General features: G+C 49.6%; 1 protein-coding gene across 4 annotated transcripts in view; it reads left to right on the top strand.

Moving 5' to 3' along the window:
* Positions 1 to 22,039, top strand: part of ESRRB (estrogen related receptor beta) — a 182,255-nt gene that overhangs the window by 144,967 nt on the left and 15,249 nt on the right. For all 4 annotated transcript variants that reach the window (XM_043921170.1, XM_043921169.1, XM_043921172.1 and 1 more), the window contains 3 exons: positions 299 to 415; positions 19,678 to 19,788; positions 20,781 to 20,942. In XM_043921170.1, the coding sequence (XP_043777105.1) occupies positions 299 to 415; positions 19,678 to 19,788; positions 20,781 to 20,942 (390 nt within the window). The remainder of the gene's footprint in view (positions 1 to 298; positions 416 to 19,677; positions 19,789 to 20,780; positions 20,943 to 22,039) is intronic.

The raw sequence follows: 22,039 nt of genomic DNA, 5'->3' as shown, positions 1-22,039 counted from the left end.
AAAAAAAACCTCACATCTTGTGCTGAGCTTGTTTGAAACTAGGTGACCGTTCTTCAAAGCTGTGGCTGCCTGGCTGACCTGACCTCTGACTCTGGGGTCTCTGTGTTTAAGAGAGTTGGAAACACCCTGAAAAGTGCCTCGGAGCACTTCATCCTTTGAAAGCCACTGCTCCGTGGGAACCTCGGGGGTGGGGGTGGGGAGCGGTGAGCTGGTCAGTGAATCCCCATCTAGCCTGTGGCTGGCGGGTTGGAGCGGCGGGCCCGGATGCACCCGGCAACACGTCTGTGTCTGCTTCCAGGCAACATCGAGTACAGCTGCCCAGCCACCAACGAGTGTGAGATCACGAAACGGAGGCGCAAGTCGTGCCAGGCCTGTCGCTTCATGAAATGCCTCAAAGTGGGGATGCTGAAGGAAGGTAAGAGCCCCACTTCGGCCACACGGGGCCACGCCGAGGCCCAGGCCCCAGGTGAGCTCACCTTCCCTGGCGAGGCTCAGACCCCCCGGGAGATGCCGGCAAGCTCTGGACGTGCTCCCCGGGCAGCGCCCAGACACAGGTCTCTCCCTGCAGCCCAGGTGAAGGCCCTGTCCCCGGGGTTGCCATCTCACCCACCCTGCAGGCGGGTGTGCACCCCCCAGCCTCTGCAGAGTCCTCCACGCCCTCGGGAGCGGGGTTTGGGAAGCAGGGGGTTGGAAATTCTCCACCAAGGGTCCTTTGGGGAATCACAGCCCCACTCGGCCCTTAGACAGCTGGCTTGGTGCTGCTGGGAAAGGCTCTCCTCGGGAACAAGCACCCTGTCTCTCCTCCCGGGGAAGGAAGGCTTGAGATGCTCAGTGGCCCATGGAGTGTTGGGGTGCAGAGACTTTAAGGCCGAGGATGACTAGTCCGTGCTCTTCACCTGCCAGGGTCAGCCTCTGCTTCGGCAGGTGCCCCGGACGGACGTGGCCGTCACCCGGCAAGTGTGTTCCTCCGCCCCTGTCCCCTGCCCTCCCCCTTTCCTTCCTCTGTCCTGTGCCTCTGTTTCTCCTCTAGCGCCGCGCCATCCAACGCGGCAGCACGAGCCACACCTTCTAAGTGTAAAACACACCCCAGACTCAGAAGACTTACCAGGATGGTGAAAAGGCCTGTGAAATATGGCAGTAATAATTTTTAAAATGATTACATGTTGAAATGATGATAATCAGGGTATACTGGGTTAAACAAACATATTATGATGTTGACATCACCAGCTTCTTTTTAACCTTCTTTAGGGTGGTGAGTAGAAAATTTAAAGTGACTGTGCTTCTCGTTATTAGGACAGCATGGCTCTTGGTCTCTTCACCACCTTCTCCATCCACCTGCTCAGGCTGATGACGCTCACCGAGTAGCATACTTGGAAATGGGGTGTGTGTGTGTGTGGCTGTGTGTGTGTGTGTCTGTGTGCATGTGTGTGTGTGTGTGTCTGTGAGTGTGTGTCTGTGTGTGTGTGTGTGTGTGTGTCTGTGTGTGTGTGTCTATGTGTCTGTGTGCGTGTGTGTGTGTGTCTGTGTGCATGTGTGTGTCTGTGTGTTTCTTTCCTTCCACCGCTTTCAAGGGGACAATTCTTACAGATTAGCTTTTGTGATGTGGGGCCCTGGGATCCTTCCAGAAATGGGAGGAGGCAGGAAAAAAACTGTGTGCTGATGACCAGATGATCTGATCCCGAGGGGCTAGAAGGGAAGGGGACTGGAATGCAGGCCCTCGCTGGGAGAGGCTTCTATAGCCCAGCCTTGAGGAGCCCAAGGCCCTTCTCCCAGCCTCTTCGAGGGCCCAAATTTAAGGTGCTTTGTCCGTAGGATGACTTGGACACTGTTGTGATGTGGAAATTGGGGATCCCTCCCTCTGTCTTCCAATCTGGGCTCCTCCTTCACCTCAGGTCAGCCCAGTTCTTCCACAACCCCGGTGTCGATATGTCTCATCAACTTTTAAACTGCGTGTCTTACTCGTTGCTTCATGTAACGCTTTTGAGATGGAGAAGGCCACTCAACTCGAACTCACAGGCCAGCTGCTCTGCAAAGTGGGAGTGGAGGAATCGACCAAAAAGTCAGTCCTCTTCCTAGATTTTTAAAAAGAGGCTGCACTGGACCTGCTGAAAGACTTGTCTATTTATTTGATTCTACCCAATTTTGGTCCACCCCTCCGTTGGGGGGTGGGGGACTCAAGCTAGTGCCTGAACCAGGTCCCCTGATTTCTGCACCAGGTTCTTTCTGCTCCTCCAGAGCATCTTGGGGTTCACAGATGAGGAAACTGTGAATAAATGTCCACAGAGGCGTGCCTTAGCACTGGTCTCCTGCATCCTGCTAGGAACCAACCAGAGGCTTTCTCAGCCTTGGAGAGACTCCTTGCTCTTAAGTTTGTAAGGATGTTCTGGGAAGCTGGTGTGAGGATCCTGACTCAAGCTGGGGACCAAATGTCCAGCAGCCTTTCCTGGGTGGGGTGTATAGCCTTTCTTGGCATATTTCACAGCATCTGAAGAACTGGGAGCTGAAGGAAGCTAATTGCTGTCAATATACTCCTGAATTTGAAGGGGGACAAAACCGAGTTCTGTAAGGACTCATGCTGGTCTGAGGGGTGGGCATCCCGGAGCCTAGGGTCTGGAGCTTCCCCGTGCTCCGCTGTGTCTCCTCCCCACAGCACAGGTCAGGGTTTGGGTAGGCTGCCAGTCCCAGGGACGGAGAGATAAGGAAAAAGTGGGGATGGCCGCTCAACCCCCGGACCACCTGGCAACCCTTGAACAGGGTTTTTTTAGGGACTACCCCGTGATAGGAAGAGAGTTGGGGTACTTCCTAGTGGCCTCCAGAAAGGGGGAATGATGAGGGTAATCCACACAGGCCAGGAAGCAGACAGCCAAGGGCTCAATCCATCAACAACAGCAGCCCAGCCATTTAAGAGGAGTGAGATGGATGCTGTGTGCCCCAGGATGCTGGCCTGGGATGCTGGGGGGTGGGGGGAGCATGGACCTGAGATCACATGCAGAGTGGGTGTCTGAAGCTGCTGGCAGAAGCTGGGAGCATGTGTTAGATGAGCTTCCCGGGGTCCGGCCCGAGGTCCCTCAGGAGCTTGGGTCCCAGGAGGAGGCGCGGACCCTAGAACACTCCCCTCCCCGGCCTTGCCCTGCCCCCACAGTTGGCGGGGGAAAGTGACACAGAGGCTCCAAGGCTTCCACTTAGCTCATTGAGCTCGTCCCACAGTACCGAGCTTTGGCAAGATGCTGGGATTGGGAGCTCCACGGGGACCGGCCCCTTAAGAGGAACGTACCTTATTGCCGAGCCTGGGTCTCTGCCAGGCAGTAGCTCTTGGCAGCTGCCCTGGCTCCTGCTTTTGTTTAGGGGTGCCGTCCCCCACCCCCCTCCACCTTGGCCCCCACCATGAGCAGGGAGCCCAGGTCCCCAGAGTCTGCTCAGACTCCTTGCCTCCCTCTGTCTCCTTTCAGAATTTGACCTGACCCTGAAATGCAAACTCCAGTCTTCCCCGAGATGGCCTGCCATCTTCAAGGCTCCATGGTGGGCCTCGGGCGCTGGGGAGCCAGGCTCTGGGCTCTTGGGTCTTCTGGGGGAGGGGCCCGGGGAAGTGGAGAATGGAAGGCCACCTTCCCCCTCCTCCCCACCCATTTCCCTCTTCTATCTAGCAGCTCTGATTGCCTTTTACAGCCTTTCTTTTCTTAAGTAAAATGACCTGAGAGGTTGCCGCATGATTTGGGGGGCGGGGGGCGCCTAGCACCTGCTAGGGAAGTCAGAAGTGGGGCTTTCTTTGGCTCAGCCTCTGCCTCGAGGCTGCTGTTGGCTCTAGAAGCTTCAGCTGTGGAACCTAGGTGATGTCCAAGGGTCTGTCTCACTTTAACCCAGTGTTTGAAAATCTGTGTCTTCAGGGAAAAGGGTTATGATTCTCTTTATGAGAAACCAAATACAAAATCTGCTCTGGGCTAGGAGTTGGTGCCCACATCCTCTCCTGACTCTGAGGTGTCCTTGCCCTGTCTATTGTTTCTCACACACCTGTTTCCTCATCTGTGGAGCAGGGGTGTTGATGCTGAAACCTGTTCTCCATCACCAGGCCAAGGTGAGGCCCAGATGGGACAACTTAGTAAGATCCGCTGCGGGCTGGCTTTAAGAGGTCAGCTTCCCTGGCACATTAAAACAGTATTAGATTCAAACATAATCTCGTTTTGTGCTCAACTTTTCGGCAATCTAACCACTGTGTTAGGCGTGGCATATTGGTGTCCAGTTGCCCTGATTCTCTTCCTGAATTTGCTGGCAGGGGTCTTGGAGGAGGCATCTGCCTTGGGCGGACCCCATCTGGGGTCTAAAATGAGGATGAGAGGGGCTCCCTTGGGAGGACCATGGAGACAGTCTCCCCTGATGGGCGAGGGTGTGGCCTGATGGCCCCTAAGCCAGGAGAACCTGGAAAACCATTTGCTGCATTTCACAGCACCCCAGCCCCCCGCCCCCACATCTGGAAATTCAGCAAATCACCCTGCACAGATTGTCCCTGCAAACTTCTCCTTCTCCTCACCTCACTTTACCTCCCTCAGGCCCCCAGCCTCCCAGGCCCGCCCCATTTCCTCCTCCCCTCAGCCCCTGGCCTGCCTTTCCCCAAGTGTTTTCTGAAAGATATTTGATTTCCGTGAAAGCTGGGCTGCCGTCCATGCAATACGCTCTCACTCTCTTTGTGCTTGTCGGGAAGGCAGAGGGCTCCTCCAGGGATTCTGGGTAATTGGGTTAGTGGCCAACTCATGTCAGGAAATTAAAAGGCAGCCCCGATCAGGTTCCCCCTGCATGGGATTTAATGGCTTTGTATTTATAGAGTCTCCTGCCTCTAGCCCATGCCAGAAATACCACTTCTCTGGCCCTATGAATGAAGAAAGAGGATGAGAGATGACTTGCCTTTAAAAATTCTCTTTCTTTTCTAAAATACATTAGTGTTCTGAAACAAAACAACTCTTGAGCACTTCAGAGAACAGTTTTGAACTAGAGCACAAGAACTCTGATGGATGTTTGTATCGCCCTGAACCACTTCCCACCCTACAGGCACACATGCAGAGGCACACGCAGCTAGCTGATGGCTCCCAATATCTTCCCATGTGGCCTCACACCTTGGGCCACTCAGGCTCGATGACTTGATGACTCTGGTTGAGGAACTGTGGATTGAATGAAGTCACAGAAGATGGTCTTGTCTGTGCTGAGCTCTTATTACTGTTCATTCAGGGCTTTGGCTCATCGGACATTTGATAACAGGTTCAATGGTCATATAGACCCTGTAAAACCCCAGTAGCACATTTATCAACTCCTTGGGTGATTTACTTCTTAAGCCTCCCTCTCCTCCTCTGTGAAAGGGAAATGTTAATAGTGCCTGATTCATCTTGCTCCCCATTCACCAGGGAAAGCCCCTAGAGTTGTACCACAAAATAAGATGTCAGTCATTGATTTGAGAGACTCCACACTGTGCTAAATCATTGATTTCTTCCATGTTCCAGAGGGCAGTTTTGAATCTCCTGTAGCCTCCCTCCCTCCCTGCTCCTTGGCTGATGACCTTGCTTCATATTTGCTTTAGAAAATAGAAACAGTTAAGTAGGGAATTTCTAAACTTCCTGCTGTTGAATCCACAAACCTTCCCACTTGTTTTCCATCTTCAGTCTTGTTAGAGGTGTTTCTATTCCTATCAAAAGTCAGTCTCCCCACCTCTGCTCTAAATGGCATTCCTCTTTATCAGGGACTTCACTCCTATAGTATCATGTCTGCTTCCAGCCCCATCACACCCTTCCTCACTGCTGGGTCATTTTCATCAGCACAGAAACAAAATTTAATTTAAAAAGCCCACAACTGTACTTAGGGCTTCCCTGGTAGCTCAGCTGGTAAAGAATCTGCCTTCAATGCAGACCCCTGTTTGATTCCTGAGTCAGGAAGATCTGCTGGAGAAGGGATGGGCTACCCACTCCAGTATTCTGGCCTGGAGAATTCCATGGACTATATAGTCCATGGGGTTGCAAAGAATTGGACACAACTGAGCGACTTGCACTTTCATAACTGTACTTTGATCCAAACTTCATCTCTGTTCAGCTACTGCTATCTTACCCTGCTGCCTTTCTCAGTGAAACTTTCCTGAAGAGTTGACAGCACTTACTATATCCATCCACTTTAAAAATAAAAACAAACAAAAACAAGCAAAACAGTCCCATAAAAAGTAAGCATTGAGTAGATCCAGAAAAATACTTACAGTATATTATATTGGTTACGTCTAAACTTCTATACGAAGAGACTGCCTCCCTCAAAACAAAAATCTCAGACTTAAGCTAGATGGAATTTTAATTCTTTCTCATTAAATAAAATAGTCGAGAGAGTCAAGGGTGATCCAGGACTGTTTAGGCAGCTTTACCATCCTTAGCAAGTGGTTTCCACTTGTGGACCCAGTTATCCCCATCTCCCAGACAACCAAAAGGAAGAAAACCCTACATCAAATCATTCCAATGGCAGGAGCCAGAGTGGAACAAGTTCCTTCCATTTACAACCCATTGGTGGAATCTAGTCACATGGCCACATATCTGTGCTAGGATGTCTGGGAATTGTAGTCTTTAGCTGGGACTACCATGTGTCCAACTAAAACTGTGTCAGTATGGAAAAAGAAAAGAACATATTTTAAAGGACAGGCATTGTTATTGGCCAAAAACACACGTAAAGTAGGGAAAATACTGGTACTGTCCATGCTGTCTAAGAAAAAAATTTTACCCTTAATTTTGAGGTTTCCTCTGTGTCTGAGCCCCCATTCATTACTTTCAAGGGCAGCTATTATCTTGATTTCACATTATTTTTCCTTGCCTTTCTTTGTAGTTTTATCGTAGGTTTGTATCTTGAATCATATCGTGTTTTTAGTTTTAAATGAAGTTATGCTATACGTGTTCTTCTGCATCTTGGTTATTTTAGTCAGTATTTCTGAGATGAATGCTTCTTGTTGCGTGGTTCTGTAATTCATTTATTTTCACTTCTGTATTATAGGAGTCAGCCGGATACATACATTTGTGGGCCAAAAGGTCTCTGTCTATTTAACTCCGCTGTTGTAATGGGAACACAGCCATAGACAATATGCTGCTCTTGTTGTTCAGTTGCTCAGTTGTGTCCAACTCTTTGTGACCCCACAGACTGCAGCACACCAGGCTTCCCTGTCCTTTACCATCTCCCGGAGCTTGCTCAAACGCATGTCCATTGAGTCAGTGATGCCATCCAACCATCTCATCTTCTGTCATCCCCTTCTCCTCCCACCCTCAATGTTTCCCAGCACAGGGCTGTGCTCCGTGAGCCTGTCCCCAATTTTTCCATATATTCTGGCCATTTTATTAGTCATTTTTGCATTTGTTGGTATTATAAAAATCTCATTTATAGCTTTCTTCTCTTTATGGAGTCCTTTGATGGACAGAAGTTAGTGATTTTAGTAAATTGGATGTATCAGTCTTTTCCTTTATGGCTTTCACTTCTGTGTGAATTTTTTTTTAAAAAAAAACGTGTTTTCTTAACCTGCTACTGTAAAGATGCATTCCTAATCTGCCTTCCCCATGTTGGTCTTGGATTCTGCTGGACTGGACTTTTGAGTACAGTGAGCTGGCTCTGGGATGGCAAACTGCTTTTAGGTGAACTGTCAGCTCTAGGGTGTGGGGCAACTGCCTAGAATGTGTGATTGAAAAGCTTAGGCAGAACCCGGGATCAGTAGGCAAGAGTGCCATGATTGATTAGCAATGTCTGCCACAGACCAGGAAATGGAGGGTGGTGGCGTAGCTGACAGCTTTTTGCCATGACTGATCTAGTGCAACTGAGTTCAAGTGATTTGCCCAAGGCCACACAGCTAGTAAATAATCAAGTGGTTGGTTGCGGGGGGCGGGGGGGGAGAGAATCCAGTCTCTTTGGTTATACAGGAATTCATTCTGTTTTAAAAGATGTATTTAGCTGTGTTGGGTCTCGGCTGTGGTACGTGAGATAGCCATTGCATCGTGTGGGATCTCTCACTGTGGGTCACAGACTCTCTAGCTGTGTCGTGAGGGCTCCAACGCACCTGGGCTTCAGTCACAGTGACACGCACACTCTCTAGTTGTGGCACTCAGGCTTCGGAGTGCGCAAGCTCGATAGTTGCAGTGAGCGGGCTTGGTTGCTCCAGAGCACATGGAACCTTAATTCCCTAACCAGGGGTCAAACCCTTGTCCCCTGCATTGCATGGCAGAGTCTTAACCACTAGGTCATCAGGGAAGTCCCAGGAATTCCTTCTAAGAAGCCCAGTCCAACTCATTGTAGATACCTTGGCCAGTAACCTAGAAAGAAAGTGAAGTCGCTCAGTTGTATCTGACTCTGTGACCCCATGAACTGTAGCTACCAGGCTCCTCCATCCATGGGATTTTCTAGGCAAGGATCCTGGAGCGAGTTGCCATTTCCTTCTCCAGGAGAGCTTCCTGACCCAGGGATTGAACCCCAGGTCTCCCCTATTGAACCCCAAGTAGGCAGATGCTTTACTGTCTGAGCCACAAGGGAAGTCACCAGTAGCCTACAGCCTGTCCTCAACTGGGGAGAAGAGGAAGGGAATGCAAAGAGAGACTGGGCTGAAACAGCTTTTCCTGGTTTGGTGTTCAGTTTTAGAGACTTCCTGATAGCTGGGAATGCAAGGATAACTCAGCCTTGCTGAAATGTCCTTGGGGACATAGTGCTCTGGGTGGGAAGGGTCTGGAGGAGAGAGCAGCAAGAGAGTGGACACTTCTTTAAAAGGTAGAAGGCTAGGACCTCATCACCCAGTAGCATCTTACCCACTCTGGAGCAGCTGGCACAAGCCCTGGAGTACCAGGCGGCATGTGTGTTTATCCACCTGCAAGGTTTCATTCTCTGAGCTTGTAGGGGGCCAAGTGCCAGGCATTCTTCGTATGATGATATGACATCAGGGTAAAAGGCAGCCCAAGATAGTTGTGCTGCCAGAGACAGCTAGGTGAGCTCACCTGTCACCCAGAAACCCCTGCAGGACAGGTGGCTGAAAGGAGCCCAGCTTATGCAGGGGCTGTGGATGAGTGTTTAGGGCATTCTGCTAGGCTGCGAGGTGGGCATCAGCACGTCCACGTGACCCACAGCCCCTGGGCCCTTTAGAGGGGGTTGCTCCTCTTTCTGGAGATGGGTCAGCTATAGTTCGGTAGAACTTATAGGTAGAGAGTCAACACCTAAGTCTCCTGGAAGGAACACTGCTTAGACAAAAGCACCATGTAAAATAGGTTTAGTGCAGTGCTTCCCGGGCCCGGTAGGTAATCTGAGTCACTAGAGGAGTGATTGCAAAATTACCCTTTCCTGTATAGCTCCCCTATTAACTTAGAACCAGTTGACTCAGAACCTTGAAGAGGGTTCTGTGTCGTTCAAAGGCTCTTAGGACATTCTGATGGTCATACGGGATAGGTGGTCTCAAGTTCAGAGCAAAGATGATACGGCTTGGAGATCAAGCTTCAGATTCTCCCTCTGACCTTTCCTGGCTGTGTGACCCTGAGAGAGTTACCTGACCTTTCTGAGCCTCAGTTTTCACTTGGGCATAGTAATAATCACGTATTCCCTCTCCCTCACTTTTGTGACACAGATCAAACGAGATGTGGAAAGAGCTTTGCAAACTGCACAACGTTGTAGACATCATTAATAAACCAAGGATGTTCAGTTGGGTGTGTGTGGGTGGGAGCGGGGTGGGGTGGGGATTTCTAGGGGGAAGAGAAGGGTCTTGACTATGACAACTTTGCAGTGTCAGGACTGGAGAAGACTCCGGCTCAGAACCCTGCATGCATTTCCTGTGGGAAGAGAAATGTGATCCACAGTGCCTGTCACAGGGACAGGCTGTGGGCAAGGTGTGGGGCCATGCTTTCCCCAGCTTTACCTGGTTATTTTTAGTGCCTGGGATAAAAGAAAGAAACTTAAACTGCACTCCCCCCACCCCCCAGCTGCTGCCCCCCTTGCATACTCTGCTATTTTTACTTCCGAAAGGCTGGGATCTTGGCCAGCTTAGGGAGGGCATTGAAGAAGAAAGCGGGGAGTTGAGGAGTGGGGGGAGCAGGAATTATTTACTTCCATTAAGAAAAAAGTCAGAAGCCTGATCACATCAAGTCAGCAAGTGGACATATGATCTAGGGCACAGCAGCCGTCAGCTCTGGCTGCTCTGACGTGCCTGCAGTGGGTTGGAGAGGTCAGCAGATGGGACAGGGGCTTGGGGGAGCTCCCCCTTACCAACCTCCCCCCCTGCCAAGCCCCGACACCTCCAAGCAGTTTCTTCCCAGAGCAGCCCAGCAGCTTCTTCGCTCTTTCCTGTGCCATGAGCTGGGAAGTGGGGTTGGGCATTTCAAGTGCAGGGAGACCAGCCCAGTGATGAGGCTGCTGGGGGTTGGGGACTGTGTGGCCTCAGCTGAGCACATTCAGGGGGGTACCTGTGTTGGCACCGTGTGCCCTTGGGCACAGTATTCTGCGTCTCTGAATCTTGGTTTCTTGAGAGGTTTTGTTTAACACATATGACTCCCAGTAGTTATAACTACGGAGAAGGCAGTGGCACCCCACTCCAGTCCTCTTGCCTGGAAAATCCCATGGATGGAGGAGCCTGGTAGGCTGCAGTCCATGGGGTCGCGAGGAGTTGGGCACGACTGAGCGACTTCACTCTCACTTTTCACTTTCATGCATTGGAGAAGGAAATGGCAACCCACTCCAGTGTTCTTGCCTGGAGAATCCCAGGAACGGGGGAGCCTGGTGGGCTGCTGTCTATGGGGTCGCACAGAGTCGGACACGACTGAAGCGACTTAGCAGCAGCAGCAGCAGCAGTTATAACTAAGGGGATGTGTTTCTCTCTCTTCCCATGAGGCGAGCTGGCAGTTCAAGGCAGACACTACCACTTTCCTAGGCAGATGAAAGGAAAGAGATTCCTATTAAGCGCCTACTGTGTACTGGGCATATTACTATTTTGAGATATAATTACTATCAGTTCAGTTCAGTTCAGTTCATTCACTCAGCTGTGTCCAAATCTTTGCGACCCCATGGACTGCAGCACGTCAGGCCTCCTTGTCCATCACCAACTCCCGTAGTTTACTCAAGCTCATGTCCATTGAGTCGGTGATGCCATCCAACCATCTCATCCTTTATCATCCCCTTCTCCTCCTGCCTTCAATCTTTTCCCAGCATCAGGGTCTTTTCAAATGAGTCAGTTCTTCAAAGCAGGTAGTAATTATGTATGATTACTATATTGAGATATAATTCACCCAGGTAAAGTGTACAATTCAATTGTTCTAGGTATATTGTATTATTTTAATTGTGGCAAAATATATACAACAAAATTCACCTATTAAAAGCCTTTTAAAATTTTTTTTTGCTATACCATCTGGCTTGTGGAATCTTAGTTCCCCAACCAGGGACTGAACCTGGACCACGGCAGTGAAAGTGCCAAGTCCTAACCACCGGACCACAAGGGAATTCCCTAAAAACGATTTTTAAGGAAAAAACATTTTTACATACAGTTGGCATTAAGCACATTCACTGTTTTGTAACCATCACCACCACGTGTTTCCAATACCGTTTCATCATCCCAAATAGAAATGACAATAAAGCCCCTCTCTCTGTCCCCGGCCCCTGGGATCCTCCAAGCTACTTCCTGTCTGTTACAGTTATTTCTTATAAGTGAAATCATGCAGCATCTCTCCTTTCGTGTCTGGCTTATCTCACTTTGCATAATGTTTTCAAAGTTTCTCGATGTCATAGCAAGTATCAGAACTCCATTCCTTTTTCATGACTGAATAATATTCCATTGTATGTATAATACCACATCATATCGATGGATATTTGTGTTGTTTCTGCCTTTTGGCTGCTGTGAATAATGTCACCAAGAACATATGCAGATGAGTATCTGTTCAAAGTCCTGATTTCAGTTCTTTTGAGTCCAGACCTAGGAGTGGAATTGCTGGGTTGCATTTCCATAAGTAGTTAAACAAATTTTTAATTAATCTTTCTATTTTGATATAATTGTAGATTCATATGTAGTTGTAGGAAATAATGCAGAGAGATCTCATGTTTACCCTTTACCCAGTTTCTCCGAATGGTAACATCTTGCTAAACTGTAGTTCAATATCACAGCCAGAATATTTACTTTGATACAGTCACAATATGGAACAGTTTCAAGGATAAAGTATTTTTAATAATGTTACTATTAGCTAACATTTATTGAGCACTCCCTATGTGCCATCTATAATATTTTAAGTCTTACATGCCTTAACTCATTTAATCTTCACCACAATAAAGTTAAGTGCTACTGTCATCCTCCTTTTACAAGTGCAGGAGTTGAGGCACAGAGGGGTGAAGAACGTGCTCAAGGTCATTAAGGCAGCAAGGGGTAGAGTCAGGTCTGACCCTAAGATCCGTGCTTCCTTTTTTTAGAGGCACAGACGCCTTTGGGCCTCTACCCAGTTGCAACTCTCAAAACAAGCACAGTCTCCAGGCCAAGCAGTAAGTGGCAGCCGGGTAGGCCCCTGGATCTTTGCAGCCAGGCATTTTTTTGGCCACACCACATAGCTTGCAGGATCTTAGTTCCCTGACCAGGGATCGAACCTGTGCTCCCTGCAGTGGAAGTGTGGAGTCCTAACCACTGAACCGCCAAGGAAGTCCCTGCATCCAGACTTTATTATTATTTTTTTTTATGTTTTTCTTTCCATTTATTTATTTATTTATTTTTTTATTAGTTGGAGGCTAATTACTTCACATGCATCCAGACTTTATAATGGAGCATCTCAGTGTGAACCTGCTCACTCACTCTGTTCACACAGTCTTCCCCCCATGCTCCTGGGGAAGGGTGACCAAGCACAGCCCACCTCCCCGCTGTCTTGCTCAGGGCCAGGCAGGAACAGATGTCCCCTCACAGAGCCACCAAAGAGGATTTTATGAAGGCACTACTTACAGAGCGGAGGGTGGGATCCGGGGAACCAACCAGAGGGGGCGATACACCCTGAGACTAGCAGTAGCAGGGAGCATTTAATAATTTCAACCTTAAGAGACCAGAGATGAGTTGCTCCAGGAAGCCAGAGAGAATTGGGCTTGTACTTAGTGGTCAGAGTTACACTTCGGGCCCAGCAGAAAGGGAGTAAGGGTTAAGTACCCCTCTTTCCAGCTCTCTGATCAAGGCACTGCAAACCCAGCAGGAAGCCAGAGACCAGAGATCCCTGGCGATGGGGCAGGGCTGACTTGAGTAGTAGGTGGGACTAGAGGAGCCAGCTGAGGACAGCCGGGCAGAAGGCTGCTGGTGCGGAGGTGTAGCTGGCTCTGACAGGGTCTTCACACCGGTGGTTCTCAAACCGCCTCCAGGCAGGATTCCCCCACCAGCAATGAGGGAGTCTGTTCTCTGCTGAGGCCACACAGGCTTCAGTGCGCTGGGAGGCACAGCTCCAGGGCACCATTCAGATGGAATTCCAGGCGATTGGTCCCCAGGGGTGAGCCGTTTGGCCCTGGCCCCCTCACTGCTGGGTTTCTTCTACCACCAGTGACTCAGGGCCCTTTGAGAGACATAAGACGCCTGGGCTCTGGAGTCAGATCGAATTCCTTCCTATGAGGCTTTGGCAAGTGACTCACTTTCCCTCATCTGTAAATGGGATAATAATAGAAGCTCCCTCATAGGGTTGTTGCAATCCCTAAATGAAATATACACATGCAGCGCTTAGAGCAGGGGCAGCACCAGGGAGCAACTGGTCAGTAGAGGTGAACTTCAGCTTATACTTGTATCTGTTAGATTTAAGGGGGTTACCATGTTGGCCAAGAACGGGGACAGCTTCTTATCTGGGCTTGGACTCAGCTAAAGGCCTCAGTCTTCAAGGTACATGCATTCCAGTAATTATCAATCTTTTTTGTATTCAAATGACACACTAATGAATACTTAATTTTGGCCTGCACATCTTAAGGGATTAAACTGTACTGAACAGTCATTAAAGCAAAGGATAAGTATTTATTATAGTATTTAGAGATCTGGTACACTTTACCTGAGAATATTATTGATGCCTTTTTAAATTCAGAAAGTATCAATAAGATGATACAATCTAATAATCCCAGACAGTAACTGTAAATTACTTAGTATTTTAATACGCTCCCTGAACCTGCCTTTTAGATGTTTCACTAATGTAAGAACACAAACAATGAGTTTACTCTCGTTTCAGTTTCAAATCCCCAGCTTTATTTTTTTCCATTTGCTGTTTGTAAAGACTTAAGTATCCTAATTTAAAAAGTAATTGCGCATCCTATCAGTGAAAATTGCTTTTTGCTGCAAGTTACAGAGAACTTGACTGCTAGTGGCTTAAGCATCAATAAATGAGATTGATTTCCCCACCAAACAAGAAGTCTGGAGATGGGTGATTGCACAGACTTCTCGGTCACAGCGTCAGGGGCTCAGGCTCTGCCTTTCTTCTCTGGTGTTTGGTGTCTTCACATAGCTACTTCATGGTTGCAAAGGGGTTGCCTCAGCTCTAGGCTTCATCTTCCAGGTCAGGGCAGAAGGAAGGCAAAAAGAGCTGCACCAACAATGTCTGTCTCTCTTATCAGAAAAGCAAAACCATTCCTAGAAGCTCCCACTATGGGCTTCCCCTTATATCCCATGGGCCAGAACCAGGCCATATGACCAGCCTTGGTTACCAGGGAGACTGAAAACGTGGGAAACAAAATTGCTTGGACTAGCTAGGGCTCATTGTGTCTATGAAGAAAATCTGGATCTTGTTAGCATGGAAAAGGGGAAATGGAATGAAAATTGGGTAGACAACTAATAATGTCTGCTAGACCCAATGGTTAGAATTTGGTGATCCACCTCTAAAGGATTCACGATACAACATGCTGCTGTATCTCTCTGGATGAGGACTCAGTCCATACCATTACCTCTTGGGAAGGAGCTGCTTCTTGTTCACTAAATATGTGCAGCAGAGTCAAGGGAAAAAACACACACATTGACAGATAATAAGTATAAACAACATAGACCAATGTCTGTTTAGGCCAAGTGCCAAGGAATTCGGATCTCTGTCTGCTGTCTCTGCCCTTGAGGGGCTGAACCTTCTCAGGGCAGAGCAGATCACATCAATAAAGACAAATGCGTAGAAGGTGAGGAGGTGACTGGCCTGAAAGCACTGTACAAATGTAGGAAATACAGGGCGCTTGGCTATGGAAGGAGGGTGACCAAGGATGTTCAAGTCCATAAAGGGTTGTCTTGTGGAAGGGAGATAATCCTGTGGGATGGAATGCAGGGTAGGAAGTGATCTGGGGACAGAATTTAGGTCAATACCAGGGGAAATTTTCAGGAGGAATGGGTTGCCTTGAGAGAGTGAATTTCTGGCGGCTGGAGAGACAAATGGAAGCTGGGGGAAGGTCTTTTGTTTCTTTGGTCGAAAAGGCTTCATTTTAACGGGCACATCACTTTACTCAGACACTTGATTGCCTCCCACAAGTTGGGTGCTGAACCGGGACTGCAATGATAAATGAAATGAAAGTCCTTGTCCAGGAGTTGCCCACAATCCACCAGGGAGATGGGCGCATGGTGTACAGTGGTGAAGAGTTGTTTTGACCTTGGTGGCTGTAACACAGAAAAGACAAAGGGAGCCCAAGAATGGCATGGTCAGCTCTGCCAGGGGGAGTCTGGAAAGGTTTCCCAGTAGAGATAATACTTGGACTGGGCCTTCAAGGTGCGTCCAGGATATGTACTGCCTTTGGGGGTGGTTTGGGCTATTCATTTAGAGGGGGGCCCATCTGCCCAATCCCAGCCAGGGTTTATGACCCTAGACAGCTCTACCCTAAATGGTCATTGACAAACCCTGACTGTGGGGCAGTGTTATGGGGAAGGGAGATCTCAGAACTGGGGCAGACGGGACCCTGTCCTCTAAGAGCCTGTTGAGTTGGAGGTGGTATGTGAAGTGCCGGGACACAGAGCCGTGGGAGTGATGGCCTCGCTCGGCTGTTGGAACCACTTTCCGATTTACCAACCATTTTCCCACTATTTTGTCTTTTATCACAAAAGCCACATGCGGCAAGCAGAGTTGGTATAACCACAGCTTCCATCTCTACACTGGGACCGAGGCTCTGAGAGCCAGCTTGGCCGAGGCTGCCCAACCTGTAAGGGCGGAGCCGGCCTGGGACCTCGATCACTGGATCCTGTGGGCTGGAGGGATTTGGGTTTGTGAGCTGAGCACGACTTGGAAAAGCAGATGGGAAGCAAGGAGATGAAACAAACCTCAATACCAGATATCAATTTGTGCATAATCAAATCCTACAGGCTCCTTTTTTTTTTTAATCACAATAACCTGATAATCAATACACTTATTGATTGGAGCTATTGACCATTGTGCTGTCAAGATCTAGAGGAGAAAATTTAGAGAGTTTATACCTGCTGTGCCCTGGAAAGTCATACCCTGGAATGGCAAAGAACTTGGGTATTGGTTCATTTATTGGGCAAATTACTAAATCTCTGTGAGCCTCAGTTTATCTTGTAAAATGGGGATAATAACCCCTGCTGTATATCTTGTGGACTAAATACAGCAACACATACAGAAAGCCCGCCATAAGATCGGCTGTTCTCATTCTCATTGTCAATGTGATTTACCGGAAGGTTGCACACAACTTGGGGGAAGAGTACTAATGTTGGTGACCATGATGATCTTAGTAACAGCTCCGTTTTCTAAGCACCCACGTGACATACTGGGTACCACAGCAGCCCCTGGAGTAGGACGGTGAGCAGCCCCTGGTCGTAAGAAGTGCCTAATTAGGAGAATCCCAGTGTGTTATTGGAGCCCGGGAAGAAGCACCCAGCCTGGATGGGGGGACTGGGGTGGGGCCAGGTTGGAGGCAGGTTCATTCGTGCATGTATCAAGATTTTCTCGAACACCCACAAAGTGCCAGGCCCTGTGTGAGGACAGAGTGTATTAGATGGGGAGGCAGGGACAGAGGTGGCATATGCCCATCTCCTTGCCCCACTGAGGGGTGGGTGCCTCCTTTTCCCCTTGTTGAGCAGCTCCCTGTCCCGTTGACAACTGTCTGGGATCAGGCAGCCTGGGTGGGAGGGGGGAGTTCATGAGACTGGCTTCTAGCAGAGAAAGCCAGTGAAGTGGAGAAAGGCCCCACTCTGGACTCCAGGTCAGACCCTGGCACATAGTAGGTGCTCAGGAAACTGGGATCCTCACAGTCCTCTATGCCTACTGCTTGGCGTTTTCACTCATGGTCTTGCCAGCTTTCCAGGCGGAGAAGCCTGGTGGAGGGCTGGACTCTCCTCGGGGGTAGTAGGCAGGGCTGAGCTGCTTTCAGGCTGGGTCACAGGACGGGGTCAGGAAGACTCTTCATGGTACGGTGGGCCATCCTTCCTGCCTTCACATGCCTGCTTCTTCTGCCCTCCCAGAAGGGGCTGGGAGGGGTGAGCAGGAGTCCCATCAGCACACGGGTCTCGATCTTTTGCTAAATGGGATTTGGCTGCCCGGTCAAGTTCCCGAGGTGCTAATGGAAGTGGATTATTCAGACACGTCTGCTAGGAGACTGGTGCAGCCCAGCTCAAACTCTTCCTGTGCGTACGAATCACCCTGCTGAAATACTAGCTCAGCTTCTGCCCGGGGCCAGCCCTGAGAGCTTGCAAAAGAAGCTCCGCCCTGCTACTGCTGCTGCTGCTGCTGGTCAGGGACCACCCTTTGAAAAGGAGGCCGCAGTTGGTGCCCCGCACACACCTGAGTAGGGTTCTATCAAGTGTGTGCTAACCTGCCACCTCATGACTGCGGCTCTGCCCAGGGCTTTCTCTGGCCACCAGAGCCTTCTCAACGCAGACCTGTGACTTGCCAGTGACTGTGGGAGAAGTGGGTAAATGCCCCAGTGGCCCTTGTCCCCAGCACCGTAGCTGAGGCACGTTCTACACTGCCTCCCCGGGTCCGCGGTGAGGCTGAGCCGGTTGTCCACAACAGTCATCCACTCAGGAACACACTCGTATTGACTTCCTTCCTGCGGTTGCCTCCCAGATAAACCGCCTGCGTTATCTCAGCATCTGATCCTGGAGCACCCACTGCAAAGGTGGCCAGTTGCAACCCATTCTGACACTCCACACAGAAGGGAAGTTCATTGTCATCAGGAGGCTTAAGGACCACACTTAGCCAGACAAGGACCAAGGAAAGCCCCTGAGAGCCCAGGCATGGGAGATGCCCTAGCCAAGAAAGTCTGGCCCAGGGGTGCCCATACCCCTGCAGCTGAGGACAGTACTGCTGGCCTCCTTAATAAGATGACAAGAGGGGAGCTGCCTTGAAATAGGAAGCAGGGGTGGGACACTGGGTAGACCCTGTTCTGGAAAAGAAAAACTTTACTAGAGCCGTGTTCAGCATCAAGCACAAAAGCGCCAGTTGTGGGGTAAAATGGACACTGCTGATGAAATGCCAAGTGACTGGCTCCCCAAAAGACATTCCCTCTAGGGCGGCCTGGCTGGGTGGGCTTACAGCAGCCTCCAGGCCCTTGGCACACACCCCCTGGGCCAGGAAGATGGCAGAAGGTAGGACTGGCAGGAGGAAGTGCCAAGGAAAGACAGGGCCCTGAAGACCAACTGGCTGGAGCTCTGTATTGTGATGCTGTTGACCTTTGGGGAAAGGACGAGAAGGTGAAGCCACTGAGCTTGCTCCTCTGGGGCCTTGGACTCTGTCTTTGACTTCTTGCGTGTTTCAGTCAAGGTCCATCTCGTGGTGAGGAAAGGAGAGCCGCTTTGCTTATGGTGTTCTCACTTGGAGCTAAGTCGATGGGCTCCAGCCATCTTTTTAGGGCAGGCCATACAAGTTGGTGGCTATGCGTAGTTGTGTGTGCCCGGGTGAGGAACCCACAGGAGGTCCTGTCCACCCTGCCTGCTGGCAGGGGTGTCAAGTGGTAACAATGTGTGTATCCAGAAGGCAGGGGCTAGGAGTGGGGTGGGTTTCCTGAAGGTGGTACGAACTCAGTGACAATAAAGGGTCTCCCTAGGATTGGGCCTTACTACACTGGAAATGGGTGTCAGTGTGGTGTGGCCACACCTGCTTTTGAACTTGCTGTTGGCATCCTTCTAGGCACTGATGTTCCAGGTGTGACCAGGACTACCTGGTTCCCATTGGGTGGGGTTTGTGTAGAGGACATTTGTGTCTGCATTTATGTGGAAGACAGACTTAGAACTGAGCCCTAGAATTTCTGAGGGTGGGATCCAGAAATTGACACTTGTGACGAGTGTCCACCATCTAGACGCTTCTTGTGTGAAAAGGTTGAAAGTCATTGTTTTAGCTCTTTGGAAGTGTCACCCATGGCAGGGATTTCTTTCCTCTCAAGCTAACTCAGTCCTGTTTGGATTCATAGCAGATCTAAAATGATGCATCATCTTTCCCCAACTCTTGGAGGAGTGCTTTTGCTGGGCTTTGCCTTCTGGAAACAGAAAGACTCAAGAGCTGAAGTTTGCTTGGGAGAGATTTCAGGACAGAAAGGCAGGACCAGGCCTAGGGGAAACCTGGATGGGTCATTACTGTGAAGACGATTATCTTAGGATTGTCCAACCACCTGGCCTGAGGCTGGCCATGGGGCAAGGTGCAAACAGCCATCAGGGTGTAGCCCTGAAAGATTTAGCCATTGCTGGTACTCTGAAGTCAGCACTGACACCGCCGGTGATGTTGAACAACTCTGAGACCTTCTTTTCCTCTCCAACAGGTGTGCGCCTCGACCGAGTGCGTGGAGGCCGCCAGAAATACAAGCGACGGCTGGACTCAGAAAGCAGCCCGTACCTGAGCTTACAGATTTCTCCTCCTGCTAAAAAGCCATGTGAGTGCAGGGCAGTCTGTGCCCCTTTTGCCAGCCTCTGTTGCTGGAACATCTGGCATCCCTTGGGGAAATGCCGCCTTTGCACTGCTGGGTTAGGGCACTGAGGACCACCGAGGAGGGGCAGCAGGGTCTGTCCTTGGTATCAGGTACTTCAGGCTTCATTCAGAAGATCTTTCTTATGGGATTTACAGAAAGTGAAAGTGTTAGTCGCTCAATCTAACCCACCAGGCTCCTCTGTCCATGGAATTCTCCAGGCAAGAATAAAGGAGTGGGTTGCCATTCTCTTCTCTGGGGGATCTTCCCAACCCTGGGTCTCCTGCCTTGCAGGCCAGTTCTTTACCATCTGAGTCACCAGGATTTACAGAATGGTTTTCTAAATGCAGCATGATTCCAATCTCCAGAACATGTCCCCTCACCTCCCACAGGACTTGAATCAGGGTCCTCTCAAGAGAATTCACCAGGCAGCTTCCCTTGTTGGGATATTTCCCAGCAGCCAAAATCATCACTGCCAGCAACTTTGTGGAGTCAGAAAGGGAGGGGGTGTGGGAGAAGGATGGGCTGGGAGTTTGGGGTTGGTAGGGATGCAAACTTTTACACATCGAATGGAGGTGGATGACAAGGTCTTACTGTAAGCACAAGGAACTACAGCCAATGTCCTGGGATAAACCATAACGGAAAAGAATATAAAAAAGAATGTGTGTGTGTATATATATGTGTGTGTGTGTATATAAAACTGTGTCACTTTGCTATATAGCAAAAATGAACACAGCATTGTAAATCAACTATACATCAGTAAAATTTAAAAAAAAATAAGGAAAAATGAAGAAAGGGAGGGCGGGATGCAGGGTGGAAGGGAGGGAGTCGAGTTTAGACATGTTTGACTTTCCTAGGGCTCCCTGGGACCCAAATTTCCTTCCAGAGCCATCTCAGGCTCCACCTTGGCCTCCTTCCTCTTTTCCCAGGCATTTACATTCTCCCTTTGGTCTTTGCAGTGACTAAAATCGTCTCCTACCTGCTGGTGGCTGAGCCAGACAAACTCTACGCCATGCCTCCCCCCGGCATGCCAGAGGGTGACATCAAGGCTCTGACCACTCTCTGTGACCTGGCAGACAGGGAGCTTGTGGTCATCATTGGCTGGGCCAAGCACATCCCAGGTGAGCCCCACAGACTGGGGGAGGGTGTAGGCAGAGACTAGCAGCTCTGCTCCCCACAGCTCTGGTTCTGGTGTATGGGAGCCCAGAACCCAGGAGCCGTGTGGGACCTTGGCAAGCCTATTCTTCTCTGGGATCCTTTCTCTCTTTGTGGGATTGGAGGTGAAAAGGTGTTTAGAAGGTCCAGTGATGCTCCTGAACTGATTAGCATTCTAGTGGGGCTATGATTGCTTCTACATTAGGTAACAATCAAAGCAAGTTCTTTGGATCCTTAAAGGCCAAAGAACTGGGTTTTCTCCTTATTGATCATATACTGGGAAATAACAGGAGAGGCATTGACTCTCTTGTTTCCTATTGGTGAAGTGGAGTGGTTAAGAACATGGGCTTGGGAATCAGATTGGGGTTCGAATTCTAGGTCTGCAACTTGCTAGCTGTGTGACCCAGGGCCGGGTCACCTGACCTGTCTGCACACAGGGAATACCAGCACTACCTCCTTCATGCACTTTGACATGGGGATGAAATGAGAGCTTGTGTGGGATGCTTTTGATACATCCTTGATGTCAGCCATATGCTCACTATTGCCTTTTGCCTGACCTTAAGGGAGGCCAGTCTCTTAATTTGGATCCTATGATTTTAAGATCATTTCTGGCATGAGAAGATATGTAATGAACAGGTTTTGGGTGATCCAGACTTCTCGTCATTGCCTGTGGCCCCAGACCCCTCCTTCAGCCTTTTTCAAGCTGGATAAAGGGAGGGAGCTGACTTTTATAATTTGTTTATGTAGACACAGATATCCACATCCTCTACATCACATCTTTGCTGAGGGGCTTTCTGAAGTCTGCGCAGTTTGCTCCTTTAGAGTTCTAACAGCTTGGCTCATAGTGTCGGGGAGACAGCCTGTTCTCCTCTGGCAGTGACCTATGGTAGACTCGGATTCTTCCTAGCTATGTGACATGGGACAGTTTATCTTCCTGTCTTGTAGATCCCTTTTGTGTTTGCCACTGGCTCTGAAAGATGAATACAGCATTCATGGTTCTGTAGCAAAGGTGTCCTAAACCTCAGATGCCAAGGCCCACAGTTGATTGGGGCAGGTCAGAAAG

The sequence above is a fragment of the Cervus elaphus genome, chromosome 12, assembly GCF_910594005.1.
Source record: "Cervus elaphus chromosome 12, mCerEla1.1, whole genome shotgun sequence".
Classification (NCBI taxonomy): Eukaryota; Metazoa; Chordata; class Mammalia; order Artiodactyla; family Cervidae; genus Cervus; species Cervus elaphus.
This window is presented reverse-complemented; position numbering and strand designations above follow the sequence as displayed.